This window comes from Sebastes fasciatus, chromosome 20 (genome assembly GCF_043250625.1).
Source record: "Sebastes fasciatus isolate fSebFas1 chromosome 20, fSebFas1.pri, whole genome shotgun sequence".
Taxonomy (NCBI): Eukaryota; Metazoa; Chordata; class Actinopteri; order Perciformes; family Sebastidae; genus Sebastes; species Sebastes fasciatus.
The window spans coordinates 10,460,866-10,475,161 of record NC_133814.1 but is presented as its reverse complement, the minus strand read 5'-3'; the positions used below and the strand labels follow the sequence as shown (position 1 = coordinate 10,475,161).

The 14,296-nt window shown below is 42.2% G+C and overlaps 1 protein-coding gene across 1 annotated transcript in view; it reads left to right on the top strand.

Moving 5' to 3' along the window:
* Nucleotides 1–14,296, top strand: part of fscn2b (fascin actin-bundling protein 2b, retinal) — a 56,693-nt gene that overhangs the window by 24,744 nt on the left and 17,653 nt on the right. Inside the window, exons 2-3 of the mRNA XM_074619715.1 lie at nucleotides 13,256–13,355; nucleotides 13,821–13,947. Of these exons, the coding sequence (XP_074475816.1) occupies nucleotides 13,945–13,947 (3 nt within the window). The 5' untranslated portion in view covers nucleotides 13,256–13,355; nucleotides 13,821–13,944. The remainder of the gene's footprint in view (nucleotides 1–13,255; nucleotides 13,356–13,820; nucleotides 13,948–14,296) is intronic.

Genomic DNA, 14,296 nt, shown 5'->3' with positions numbered 1-14,296 from the left:
CACATTGCCCGCATGCCCAGGCAAAAGGTCTATCTTGAGCTAGAGCCTGAATATCTTGGCTGTTGTCAGACAAGTGAGATGTGAGTAAGAGCTGAAACAGTCATGAACATTGTCGGCACAATGTGTCACGATAAATATGCCAGTTTGATTATGTTGAGTTTGACCAATGTGCATCGTTACATACGTTATGGTTTAATAACCCTGATGGAAGAAGTACACTCCTGCAATAGGTATTTAACAAAAAACAACTATGTTGAATTGTGGTGTGAATGCCAACGTCTCGAGGCTTCCTGTGTTCTAGTTATTTTTACTCTAACCACTGAACACAAAAACATATTGCTTCATCCAGTTAATGAAATGATATGTACTTTGCCTCTCACACATAATATAAGGACACATCGGTGGCGTTTTTTTTTTGTGCGATTCATTTGCAAATCAATAGTTTTTGTCCTGAGTACTTTCACACATTACGCGGCAAAAAAGTGACTTTTTTTCTGTAACGAGACTGCGAATAAAAGCATCAACCAATCATGTTGTGTGGAACCGGTTGAGTTGCGCCTATATTTATGAAACAACAACACGGAGGCTCTGTAGTCCAAACCAAGACGGCAAACTTTATTACTTCTTTCAACCTTGTCAAAGGCAGCGCAGACCAGATACAATCCTTCCATTCCTATCTTTCACAATAAAAGACGTATAATATTTGCAGGCGAGTATTTCGCCTTTTTCGTGTCATTTATGCGCCACGCCGCCGGTGTGTAAGTAAGAGATAATGTACAGCGAGCAGGTCATTGTTGTGAAATAAATCCCGACAGGGCGCCCTGAAATGGTTTATTTCACAAAAATGACCCACTAGCTGTACATTATCCTGCTTATTACACAGTTACTTACTTAAGAAATCAATAATTTGACACAAAAATGGTCCGCCACAGTCCCGACACCAGAACTGCGCCCATAGCAACGGTCTGTTATACATAGCAACGGTCTGCTATAAAGAAATAACACACCGTAGAACGCCGTAATTGACCAATCAGAATCGAGTATCCAACAAAGCCGTGTAATAAAGGCCTTTAATGTCTTTTAACATGTGCAGTGTGTTTTACCCCAAAGGCCATACTGTACATTGAAATTAATTTTAATATAATAATAATAATTATATAATAATTAATTAACTCATTTGACATTATTTTCCTATTTTTTCATTTAATATGTAAGAAGTAATGTGGGAAATGTAATGGTAAAAAACAATTTAAGGCCAGTTACACTGAGAGAAAGACCTGGAACTCAATTTAGATAGACAATAAGATAAACAAAAAAATTAATTACACTTTTAGCACCAAAGTACAGTGGAATGCTTTTGATTGAGAGATGTAATGAGAGACAAGAAATCTTAACTTTTAATTGCCAAATATATTTTTGGTTCAAAACCCAAGCACGTGTTGTTCAGGATTTGCATGACAGCAGCTCCACTCCTTACTGGCTGTACTGGATATTCAATTTGTATAATTTTCCTCCCAGTCCTTCTTCCAGTGCTGTTACGTGAGGCCTGAGCGGTGCGTGTTTTGATTTTTTGCAAGATAAAAAAGCCTCCAGTTCTTTGAGAGATGACAAAGATTTCTATACCGGTGTTTGACTTCATTCTGGATTTCTCTGGCATTGTGCACACAGACATCGTCATCTTAAATGGCCTCATATTCCTCCGCTGTTATAAAGCCATACAAAGGAGCCATTGGACCCAGCGGACTCTCATGACACCTGTAAGAGAAACATGAAGGCAGCTCATTAGATCATTTTACTCCTGTCCATTGCTCAGGGCTCCAGGTTTTCTGGTCTTTACACCAACTGCATCTTTGTGTGTTGGCCTTGGGAATAGGCTGTTTTTGAATGGCGGCGCTGAATACTAGCTTTGTGACGCTCTCGCTGTACAGCGTAGGTTGACACTGTGTCACAGAAGGTTTGAGAGGTTGATTAAAATCTGTGGTCAATTTTGACACTGTATTTCTACAAATGTTAGCAGCTTTCCCGTTACAGTAAATGTTTGTCTATCTCTGCGGCTGAGCTTTGGCTCGAAACCACTTTAACTCTTGGCCCTTTCATCCATTAAATTAATGCATAAAAGGATTTATTTTTTTTTGCTTCTGTGTGTGTTGGCCTCATAAAAACCACGTACTGATAAAGACTCTTTTATTACCAAGATGTCAACTTTTCAGAAAACCTCTCTCGTTTTTTGATTTATTTATGACAACTAATTTTTAAGACTAACAAATCGGTTAGGCGTATTTTCTCAACCCATAGAAATGCATCCAGCCCTTGTAATGAAAGCAGAAACTCGACAAAAATGTGATCAGGGGAACACAACAGCAGCAATACAACTTTTGCAGTTTTTAACGTTTTCAAGGACACTTGCACAGATATACTCTCACTTTCCAGTTCAAGCAAAGCAGTCTTCAAAATGTCTTTACATGTCTTGTTCAGAACCAAAATCTCAAATATATCTAAATGAGCGTTTCTATGTAGTTTGTTGGCTTTTTTTCCAAGCTAAGTGAACACATCACCGTTCAAAAGTGACTTTAGTACGTACAGCAGTAAGTGAACACATCGCGATTCATAACTGTGACTTTGATTGTCCTCAGTTCAGTCTGTCGCTGGTCCAACCTGTTACATTCAGTTTAGTACAACACTTAGTACCTGGGAGCCAAAACCAGCCTGGTCTCACCAAATGGCACCAATTTCTTAAGTCATTTCACGTGCTATCACAATGCCTTTTCTTGCTTTAACACCATTTAGTCTGCACTCACTGCAATGTAAACCTGTTCGCGTGAATATGCTACGCGACGCTCTGTAATATAAAAATCAAGAAAGTCTACTTGTGGGCGGAAGGGGAGGAAGATTGGATCAAACAAACGCAGGACTTTCGACCAGGAGACCGTTGTTCATGTCCCGTGTGAAACCAAAAGAGCTGTTTACTTTTTTAAAGTGACGTTTGTGAATGTTTTGCATAGTTGTGTTTAGTTGTTTACTTGTATTTTATGTAGTTTATATACATATTTTAAGCAAACTCGTAATGTTTTTCCTAACCCTAACTAAGTAGTTTTGTTGCCTAAACCTAACTGCGACCGTTACCGTAGTTTTAGTTGCTTAAACATAACTGTGATGAGCCGTTTCACAATGTTACATGCGAAAAGCTTAAAATTCTAAAAAACTATGTTTTATCCAGTGTATAATCACCTGAAACTAAGAATTGTTGTGTTTTCGTTAGCTTAGAATGAGTCCTTCATATCTACCGCCATGTTTCTACAGTCGCCCAGAACGGACAAACCAAACACTGGCTCTAGAGAGAGCCTTTCGTGTTTTTACGTAACCTCATGGCCAACGTATTTCTCCAACACGCTTGTGAAGCTACAGTAACATGAGCCGCAGAGTGCAAAACCGTGGTACCGCCGGCCGCCGTCTGACTTCCGCTGCTCGAACGGCGTTACCACTGTTTTGCGCTTGGCGGCTCACCTTACCGCAGTCTTGAAGGACTGAGCGGAGGGTCGCACAGTTGGTTGCAATCCGCAACCACACAACTAGATGTCGCCAAATCCTACACACTGTACCTTTTAAAAGTGGCGTGCTATTTATACGCCTTCCCCTGAGATCACATTGGCCAATCGCACATTTTAGTTGATCAGTGTGATGATGTAGAGGTGGAAGGCAGGGTACTGATGATGATGGCTTCCTGCCTTTTAAAAGGCCGACCCCCAGAATGATTTCAATTAATTATTGCATTACTGTCACACATTAGCCCAGTGGCCAGAAAACAAATGTTCCTCCGCAAACAAAGAGAACCAAGAATAAACCAATGAATTAATTTACTCTCGAGGCGATGGCAGAGTCAAGCCCATGAAAACGGAACCAAACACCGACCATTATTCAGAGCAGAAGCAATGCCATCTGGTTTGAGTTTATATCTCTATGTGCATGTAATTTGTGCTGTAGTTGATCCGAGTACTGTGTAAACACATTTTAATACACTGGGGGGTGAAAGAGAGAGGAGAACATCAGGACAGAGACGAGTGACGTGGTTTCTCTCTATCCACGTCTTTCCCTCCCTCTCTAAGACACTTTTGGTATGTTGATGGATATAGCACACTCAGCAATATTTCAAGGTATGATAGAGGTGCAAAAAAAAATCCTTTCATGGCAAAACAAACAGGCCTCCGAGCTGCTTAGGCTTGTGTTGACAAATGGGGAGGGAGCATTAAGTACAGTCAGAAATGGCAACGTGAATCCCCTGAAGAATAGAAAGAAAAAATCTGACTACTTGGTTTGACCATAACCATAACCATAAGGCTGGGTAAATCTCACACTGACACACACGCACACACACGCACACACACACACACACACACACACACACACACACACACACACACACACACACACTCATACCGTCTTTTGGTGAGCCTCGGGCCTAGAGGGAATAATGGTTAGCAACCTGAAAAATGCCCTCATCACAAAAGGCCTCCAACAGTAATAAATGAAATAGTTGAGCCAAACACATTAATCCATGCCAGCGCTCCTGTGTGTGTGTGCATGTATGTGTGTGTGTGTATGCATCCCTGTTTGTGTATTTTCCTGCATATTGCCGCTGGTATTAGTGAGTGTTTGTGTGCGTCTATACACACACATGCATGCATACAAGCCTGTGTGTGTGTGTGTGTGTGTGTGTGTGTGTGTGTGTGTGTGACCCAGAGAGAGACAGCTGAGAAAACTCTGAGAGCGCTTTAGCGTAAGAAAGTGAGAGGTAGTAACACACTGTCAAAGCAAATACTCTCGCCGTCACTCTCTTTAGGCTGCGTTCACACGAAGCTTATGTGGAAAACACTGGTTACGTGTGAAAACAATGTGCGTCTAAACTAGCGTTTTCAGCTCGTGAAGGCTTCAATTAAATGTCATTATTATTATCATTATGGAGTTGTCTGGAAAAATCAACACAAAAACAGATTAATGACAACACCTGTATCGAGGCTGTTCTCACAAGGAAGATCAAGGCATGGACTTGTTTGTTCAAATGCCTAAAAGCACCTACTGTATGTGTATGTTCTACCAGCAGTCAACGGAGTCTTATAACCATGACCACAATCTTTCCGTAACAGTAGAAGAATTGTTTGATGTTTTGGGAAATGCGCCGATCTGTTCGTTAAATATAGCTAGCAGTCGATTAGCTTAGCTTAGCACAAAGACTGGATAGAGGGGGAAACAAAAGACTGTTGAGAGGTAACAGAATCCACGCGGCAATTGCACCTATTCAACGTATCCTCATACAACGGTTCATATGATTTCTTACGAAAAGTTATTCCTCATTTTTCATGTGTTTTCCTACGTATGTCCAGCAACACGTGACGCATGTCAATTTCCGTTCCAGTCTTTTCAAAATAAACTTCTGTCTTCACAGGAAACTTAGGAAAAGATCAACTTGGTTAGGTTTAGGCAAGAAAACTACTTAGTTATGTTTAGGAAAAGATTGCAGTTTAGGTTAAAATAACTCCAGAAGTGGCGTAACATACTGTATGTATGGAAGTTACTTGACAAATCAGCGTTGATTTACGGTTTCACACAGGGTATGAACAGCGGTCTCCTGGGTGAACGTTTTTGACCCACCCATTCACCTCCACCTCCTCCCTACATGTTGTTTGACACTCTTTACTTCCTGATTCAGAATTACATCGATTACGAATTGATTTTGTGGGATATATACAAATTATAGTGCATTACTTTTCATAGGTGTAGCTACCAACGGTGTATGAGAACAGCTTGACCTATTTTCACACACCAGTTTACTCATCATAGGTGGAACTACTCAACCTGTGAGTACAGTTGTAGGTCATGATTATGGTTCTGGAGGAGCTAACTAAAGTCTGATCTTGGCTTGGGCTTGGAGACACTATTGAGTTGCATTACGGAAATTTTAGGATCCAACATTTCTGGAGCTTGGCCCCTGTCTCCCACAAAATTACGTTCCCATACAACTGAACTGCATTCTCAATTACGTTCGGAAAGAAACGCATTTTGTCACGGATTGCGGTCGCAGTTTTAAACATGTGCTTAGTGTTCTAATTTGAAACAAAACAAAAAACACTACTTAGTTAGGTTTAGGCAACAAAACTACTGGGTTAATAACAATAATAAGTTTAATAACAAACCATCATTGTTTGGCTTAAAATGCTTAAAATGTTTCACATGGTACACAAACAGCGGTCTCCTGGGGGAAACTCCTGTGTTTGTTGTACCCATCCGCCTACTAGTAGTGGGCTTTCTCGCTTGCTATACTTGTTATTAGACCAATAACATTATTATTTCACGTAACTTTCATTAACGGTTGCTCGACATACTACATCACCTGCTCTGCGCGTTGCTCGTTATTCTACTTGCTGCAGCCATCTACGGATTGAGAAAGACAAACGTAATCCGCGACAAAATACATTTCTTTCCAAACATAATTGAGAATGCAGTTTAGTTGTATCAGAATGTCGTTTTTAGGAGAAAGGGCTTCATAGTAGTGACTAAAAGCCAGGCTATCACGGCCTCTGCTTCTTCCATTTTGACCATTCTTTTTTTAATCTGTCGCTTGCACGTTACCTAACTTTATGGAAGAGAAACCTGAAGTACCCCTGGCACACACACACACCCTAACCTTTTGAAAATGATTCTCAGTTTTCAGGTGTCAGCATAGAGAAAAATGAAATAAAGCCCAATTAGTGCTGACATACTCTCTCGACCCCCCATCCTCAACTCCTCTCGCCCAATTCTCACACTTTTCTCGTCTCTATCACTTTCTAAACTGTATACATTTTCTCTCTCTCTTTGTGTCTAAACTGTGTATTTTTAGTCACCATTTGGCCTCACCTTGTTCTTGCCTTCACTCTCTTTGCCTTCGCTCTTTCTCTCTCTCTCTCCAAACTGTGTATATTTGGGTCTGTCTATGGGGAGTCAGGGGTCATTATTAATCTTGCTAGCTCTCCTACCTTCAGGCATAACAGCAGGGCAGCATCTGTGTGTGTGTGTGTGTGTGTGTGTGTGTGTGTGTGTATAAGTGAGCGGGAAAGGAGTGGTTGCGAATGAGTCAGTTGCGCTGTTCGAGTAAAGGTGTGGGAGAACATGTTTTTGTGAGTGCACCGTCTGTATGCCGTTTAGTTGTGTGTGTGTATGTGTTTCTGTGTGTGTGTGTGTGTGTGTGTGTGTGTGTGTGTGTGTGTGTGTGTGTGTGTGTGTGTGTGTGTGTGTGTGTGTGTGTGAAGGAGAGGGAAAGTGCATTTTGCCATGATGGATCATGAGAGACCCACATTCTTAATGCACACTCGCACAAGACAGACACCCATGAGAAATGAAGGGGGTAGAGGGGAAGGGAGCGAGGTGATGAGGAAACAGAGAAAGGAAAGGGAGAGCAGGGAGAGTCCCTGTTCCTCCTGAACTCATTAACCGTTGTCCTCTCCGCCCTCCCTCCCGCACTCCCACAATGCCAAGCAGCGGCGTGCATCAATAATGCTGGTGACAGCACGAGGGGGACGGGTCAGACAAGCAACCGCCATCTCCCTGGCAACCACCACTACGGCCACCATCGCCACGACAACAATTGCCGAGCGCACGCGGGGGGTATCCCCCTTCCCCGCTGGCCCAGCTCCCCTCCTGCAGCCGCGACACAGCGAGGGCCGCCGCGCCCGCTGCTGCTGGATCAGAGGCAAACTAAATCCGCAGCACGGCTCCGGCATAGGATGAGGCGAGGAAAAAGCCGACTGATCTCGATTCCGAGGTGAACTGAATGGACGGGAGATTCAATCTGAGCCTAGTTTAGCAGCATTATTCAACAATTCAAGAGGAGGAGGAAGGGGATGGGATGTTCTGGAGGCAGAAATCCCCAAAAAGAGTCACTGTAGCGGGTCTGTGAGGCTCAGGAAGTATCGCCAGCTGCATGGAAGACACAATTTCAAGAGAATAGTTGGCCTTAATTGTGAAAAAGCAAGTGCATGTAAATACAGAATAAGAGATGCAGTAAGAAAAGTTTATCATTTAAATAAGCGTGGTGGTTGCTGATTTTTCTGAAACACAAAATATTTGATAGTATTCTGTCCATCTTCAAAGCGGACTGCACTTTATAATGAAATCTGAACATCTCATCATTTGAACCGAGCTATAAGAACAATTATTTTGTTAGCATTCAGCGAAGCTCTCATTAGGTTTTGACAGCGCACCAACGTAAAGCTTTGCTTTTAAACTGTTAGGAGTGAACACATTGCACTTTTCTTGCACTGAGAATCACCATTTTCTAATTCAACTAGTTTTTTCTGAGCGTCCTATAGGGCTGGAACGATACACCTATCTCCCGATTCGATACTATCACGATACTTGGATGCCGAATCAATATGTATTGCGATTCGATATTATGATTTATTGTGGTTTTTGTTAACTTTTTTAACACTAGACCATGGGAAAAAGTTAAATCATGCTCTTCAAGGGACTTTTACTTTGGAAAATATCTAAATTAATACAGTAAAATGTTTGATTTTCAGCATGTACATAGTCAGAGATGTCCTGAAGTCAAATATATCAGTCATTGTCAGGAATTATTTGTTTTTTCCAGCAACCAAAGAATCTAAAGAATAAAGACATTTACCTCACAAATTAGTAGTATTTTCTTTTTAATTTTAAGGGACATTTAATGTTTTATACTTCTGGTGAATATAACACTCATCAATATTTACACTCACTTTACACTATACATCCTATATACCACTTTATTGCTGACTGCACATATGTACATATTACATTTATTTATTTATTTATTCATTGTACATACTACATTTATTTATTGACGGACTGTACACACTATGTTCACCCATTCACTCTATCTGTATCTTTTATATCTCTATTATTGTCTTTATAATTTTTGTATACCTTTACCTCTCCTGTGATTCACTCTGTTTGCTGATGTTGCTGCTTTGACACCTGAATTTCCCTCCGGGGATTAATAAAGGTCCATCTTATCTTATTTTATCTTAATCCAATCAATCCTATTATACAGTATATGTATTTTGTATATACTGTTCCCTTTGTTAACACCTTATTTTGAAAACCAGACGTAGTCACACGTGTATACTTCGGCTAACTTCCGCGAAGTCCGTCGCTAGCTCTCCCGTCAGTTTCGTTCTCATTATACATCCATGTTCAGCTCCATCGGGGCTGTTTGACTGTATTTAACATAAATGTCAGTATATGGGTGCTCTACAGTTGTAGCATCAACCGATTTGACCACGGAGATGAGAGTGACGGCTGGCTCGACCGCACTTTACCGCAATATGATATTGTTTCCTGTCCATGACAGAGTTAGCATGCAGCTTTAGCTGTGATGTCTAGCTCTGCTTTTCTTGGCAATGTGTGAAGCCCAAAGGGTTTCCATACTTTACTATATGTGGAGTGTTTACCTCATTGGATTTAAAATGTGAGGGTGCAGGTCGTATCCACGCCGACCCTGCACCATTTTCTGTTTTGTTGTTTCAACTCACTGCGACCTGTGTTTGTTATGGTTGACGGATACGGAACAGATATGACGTCACGTTACTCAGACTACAACAATAAAAGCAGTAACTTCCTTCTACCTCTGCATAAACTCAAATTAAGCAAATATATCGATTCTGGAATTAAAAAATCGATTTCAAAATTGTAAAAAATCGTTTTTGTTTTTTTTAAGAAGTATGCCCTAATTGCACCTAACTGAAAAGACAGCTGAGGGAAAAAAGCACTAAATGTACTAGAAAAGTAAGAAGTTTGTTCAGCAAAATGTATCAAATTGTGCCAATAGATACAATCATGATAAAAATGAACAGAATCAGGCAGGGAGCGTTGCAGCTGAAATGGACGTTAAACCTCCAGTAGGCAGTATATTTTTGGCATTATTGGGCAAAGATCCCATAATAACCTTTCAGCGTATTGTAATTCAAGTGTTCTGAGAGAAAACTAGACTTCTGCACCTCCTCATGGCTCTGCTTTCAGGCTTTAAAAAAAATCTAGCCCTCTACGGGAGACCTTGACCAATCACAGGTCATTTCAGAGAGTGTGTTTTATTGAGCGTTCCTATTGGCTGTGCTCTGGCTGGTGGGCGGTGCTTGGTATTTCCTCAACTGATCTCAACATGGCTGCCTAGTCACAAACTTTATCATTTTACAGCTAAACAGTTCACTACAAGATGTTTCTAAAAACATTTGAGGCATTACAGTAACAGAATATTGATTAATATTTGATCAGCGCTGCCTAGTTTGACCGTTTGATTGGAGTTTGTGAGTGATTGACAGCTGCTGAGAGACGGCAGACTCTAGCTCGGCTCTGATTGGTTGTTTTCCTCCGGTCTGTGAAATCTTGCAGATGCCATTAGGAGCACCGAAGGACACAGAGGCAAATTTTTTTTACCTGTCTCATGTCCTTATGTCAGGACATAGTGACCGTTTTATAAAAATACATTTTTAAAATTATATTTGCTCCATTTCTATCCACTACAGCTTTAAGTTGTTTTCTTACCACTTAGTACGCAGCTAGTTCACAGTCCGTGTTGTCACGTCTTTCTTCTTCTTTCAGTTTAAAGGGACTGTTTGTAACTTCTTACACGTATAAATCAATCCGGGTCGGTGTCCCATGCACGCTCGCGTGTGGCTACGCTGTTCAGACTCAGACTCCAACACAAACTACACTGAAGCACCAAAACCGCAAAGTTACATCTAGTGAAGCCCGTCTTGCAAAACAGTGTTGACCGCGGTTGGAGGATGCCGGGGAGACCTTAGCTTTGGTCTCCAGGGCCGGAGTCTCTGCTGTACTCTGCTCCTTTGCCTGCCTGCCTGCCTGCCTGCCTTCACTCAGCTCGCTCCACCTCACGTTCATGCGCGCACACTCCACACTGCAGAAGAGTTCGTAGCTCTGAGAATATCTAGTGAATGTACAGTGGATGTTTGTGCATAAATAACTGCTGCAGCTCCTCCAGACCAACAGAGGTTTTCCGTGTCTTGTGAAGTGACGGGGCTCCGCAGCGAGAAACGTTATCGTCCCCGACCGGGTGCCGGTGTCTCCCCTGTTCCCCCCGAGGCTGAAGCAGGAAAAGCCAACACTAGGATCAGCAGTGATTCGTGGAAAGACCTCCGTCTGGTCAGCTAACATTACTGCCAAGCAGCTGAAATATAGAGTGATATTGTGGTTTTAGCTGACGTGTGTCGTCTCACTGTTTTGAGCGATGCTCGTTCATGTCTATGTAGAGCGAGCACAAGCACGAGCAACAGGATGCTGACTTTCGTTGACTTAACGGCCACAGGTGCCGCTGTTAACAAGCATTTCAGATTCTTACAAACAGTCCCTTTAAAGGGACGCGCATGCACGTGAGGTGGAGCGAGCTGAGTGAAGGCAAGCAGGCAGAGGAGCAGAGTACATCAGAGACTCCGGCCCTGGAGACCAAAGCTACGGTCTCCCCCGCGTCCTCCGACCGCGGCCAACACTGTTTTGTAAGACGGGCTTCACTACATATAACTTTGCGGTTTTGGTACTTCCGTGTAGTTTGTGTTGGAGTCTGAGTCTGAACAGTGTAGCCACACACAAGCGCGCATGGGACACCGACCCGGGTGATTTATACGTGTAAGAAGTTACAAACAGTCCCTTTAAATCAAGCGCTTTATCTAAACTGCAACTGCACATTTAATGTTTCTTAGTAACCAAATTTACATTGTAATAAGTCTTATAATAAGACATCCGTATATTTTAATGTTGCAGACTAATATAATTGTTAGGAGGCAAAGTTAAAAGGACTTAGGACATAGATAGATAGATAGATAGATAGATAGATAGATAGATAGATAGATAGATAGATAGATAGATAGATAGATAGATAGGGGCCAGAGGCTATACTCTCACACACCAAATTTGATTAAGCTCCCTTGCCTGTTAATCTTTAGTAATATAATTAATTCATTAAAGGTTAATGGTCCTGTCACTGCAAAGCTGCACATATGAACATGGACGTGTGTGTGTGTGTGTGTGTGTGTGTGTGTGTGTCCGGTACAGAGGCTGCTGCTCTATGAAGAGAGAACATGAAGCAGCAGAGACAGACAGAGCAAAACGTCGCGGGAAAAATTGGCGCTAAAAGGAACTAACGGGAGACTCGTCGCCCGGCGACGTCGAATGCGGCTGCCCGCGCGAGCCCATGGAGCTCGCGAGAGGGATATTTCCTTTTCCTCGCGGACGGAAAAACAAGGCTGAAGGAGTGGGAGAGAGAGGGGGCGGAGTCAATGCGGCAGCTCGGCCAATCACAGAGCGAGACTCTGTGGGCGGGTCTTGAGTGTGGAGGCTCAGCCAATGAGAGCTCAAATGAGGGTTCGCGCCCCCACGTGGGTTTTGAGTTCCAAACAACAACGGACCAGGCTTGTGGCCAATCACAGCCTTGCAAGGTGTTAATCTCGACGCTGATTGGCTCGCTGCTTTCTCACAGAGTCCCCCTCACTCATCACGTTTAGAGCGTTGTTATTAACTCTTTCCTACCACACAGGAACTGAGCTGCTCTGCTCATAAAACACAAAACCCGCACTGTAATAGCCAAATGTGAATTAATGAATGATTCAGAGGCGGTTTGTTTTTAGAAACGCGATACATCAGTTAATCCGGGACTGCTTCAAAGCCTCGTTTCAGACACATTTAAAAGAAAAAAGGGTAATATAGTGAAGCATAGTGGAGAGGAGCACATGGAGCTGCAGCCTTTTTTTTTTGCAAGCGTGCGTGTGTGTCGCCCTGATCATAATCAAATCAGCATGCAAGAAAACCAATGGGATTAAAAGCACATGAGAAATGCATGCTTAGCAGTGAGGTATAACCCACATTCACACGTTCAGGCTCTAAAAGTGTGGGTCAAACCTGCTCCTGTTATGCCATGTACAAGGCTGCATTACATGGCAGAGAAACAGACTCTGGAAATGATTGAAACATGGGGAAATATCCCTCCTCCTCCTCTCCTTTTAATTGCACTGATGTTTTACAGTTGATAACGCTGCACGTGTTGTTGACGCCTTTCAGTTCTTGCAAAAAGCCCCCCCTCCAAAAAAAAAAAAAAAGGAGACATTAAAAGCAGCCATTTTAAATAGCACTAAAGTCATTCCCTCCTACGCTATGCAGTCACACAGGCACCAACACTGACAAACCACGCATCAATCTTCTCCCTCTTTTTTTTTAACCTCCAAAAAATATATAGGCAAAGGTTCTCATATAAAGGAGCCAAAGGAGAAGGCTGACACCGCCTCCCTGTGGTGGCTTTGGGGATTACAACTGTGAGCATGCCAGGTCAAGTCAAGGTGTGTGTGAGGATGCAACTGTTTCAACATGCATACAAATAAAAAAAAAAAAGTGGTTAAAACGTTTGTTTTGTTATTGCAATTGAATAGTTGTGTTAACATTAATTTACCCTGCACTATACTCATTTTTAACAGTCTCTTCTGCACTTTTTTAATAGTCCTGTATCACAGCTGTTACCCTGCACCCTTAACAGTTTTTCTTCATCTCCTTGTATTTTTATATCTGGTATATTTTTTTGTACTTTGTACTACTAACTTTTTTACTGCCTTTTTACTAACATGTTTTGCACTATGGAACTGTGATGCTGGAAACTTGAATTTCCCTCGGGATCAATAAAGTTACTATCCATCCATCACACCGACACCACCTGGTATGTTTCTTTAAACTTGATGTCATTCGTCACATACATACAGGTACATACGTGACATTTGACCTCTCCATTTCATCCATCCTAATCATTTTAGGAGCAGTGTCTGCTGTAAAGTGTCTCGCTCAAGGACGCTTCGACATGTGGACAGAAGGGAGCCGGGGATCGAACCGTCAACCTCGTGATGACCTGCCTTACCCCTGAGCCACAGCCGCCCCTGCATGGTAGGAATCTGTTGTTGCTTTTTGTGGACAATACTGTTTTATCGTTGTAGTTTTTTTGGGGGGGGGTCAAGTTTCTCCTTTAAAAAGTCTGAGATGTCCTCCAATGTGTAAGGAGAATAGACGTGGGAAGAAGACGGTGGAGGTTTGTTGATGAGGGAAAGAGGAAGATGTCGAAAAAGAAAAACAGAAAAAGTTGATGGACAGTTACAGGACAGGTTTCACATGTAAAAGCATGTCCCCCTTTTTTCACTGACATTTCAGTCAAATAGTGATTTCACTGAAGCTCTTGTAGGTGGCAGCATCCTCAGACTCGGTAGGGCTGTCCCGGATACCATTTTTTAGGCTTCGA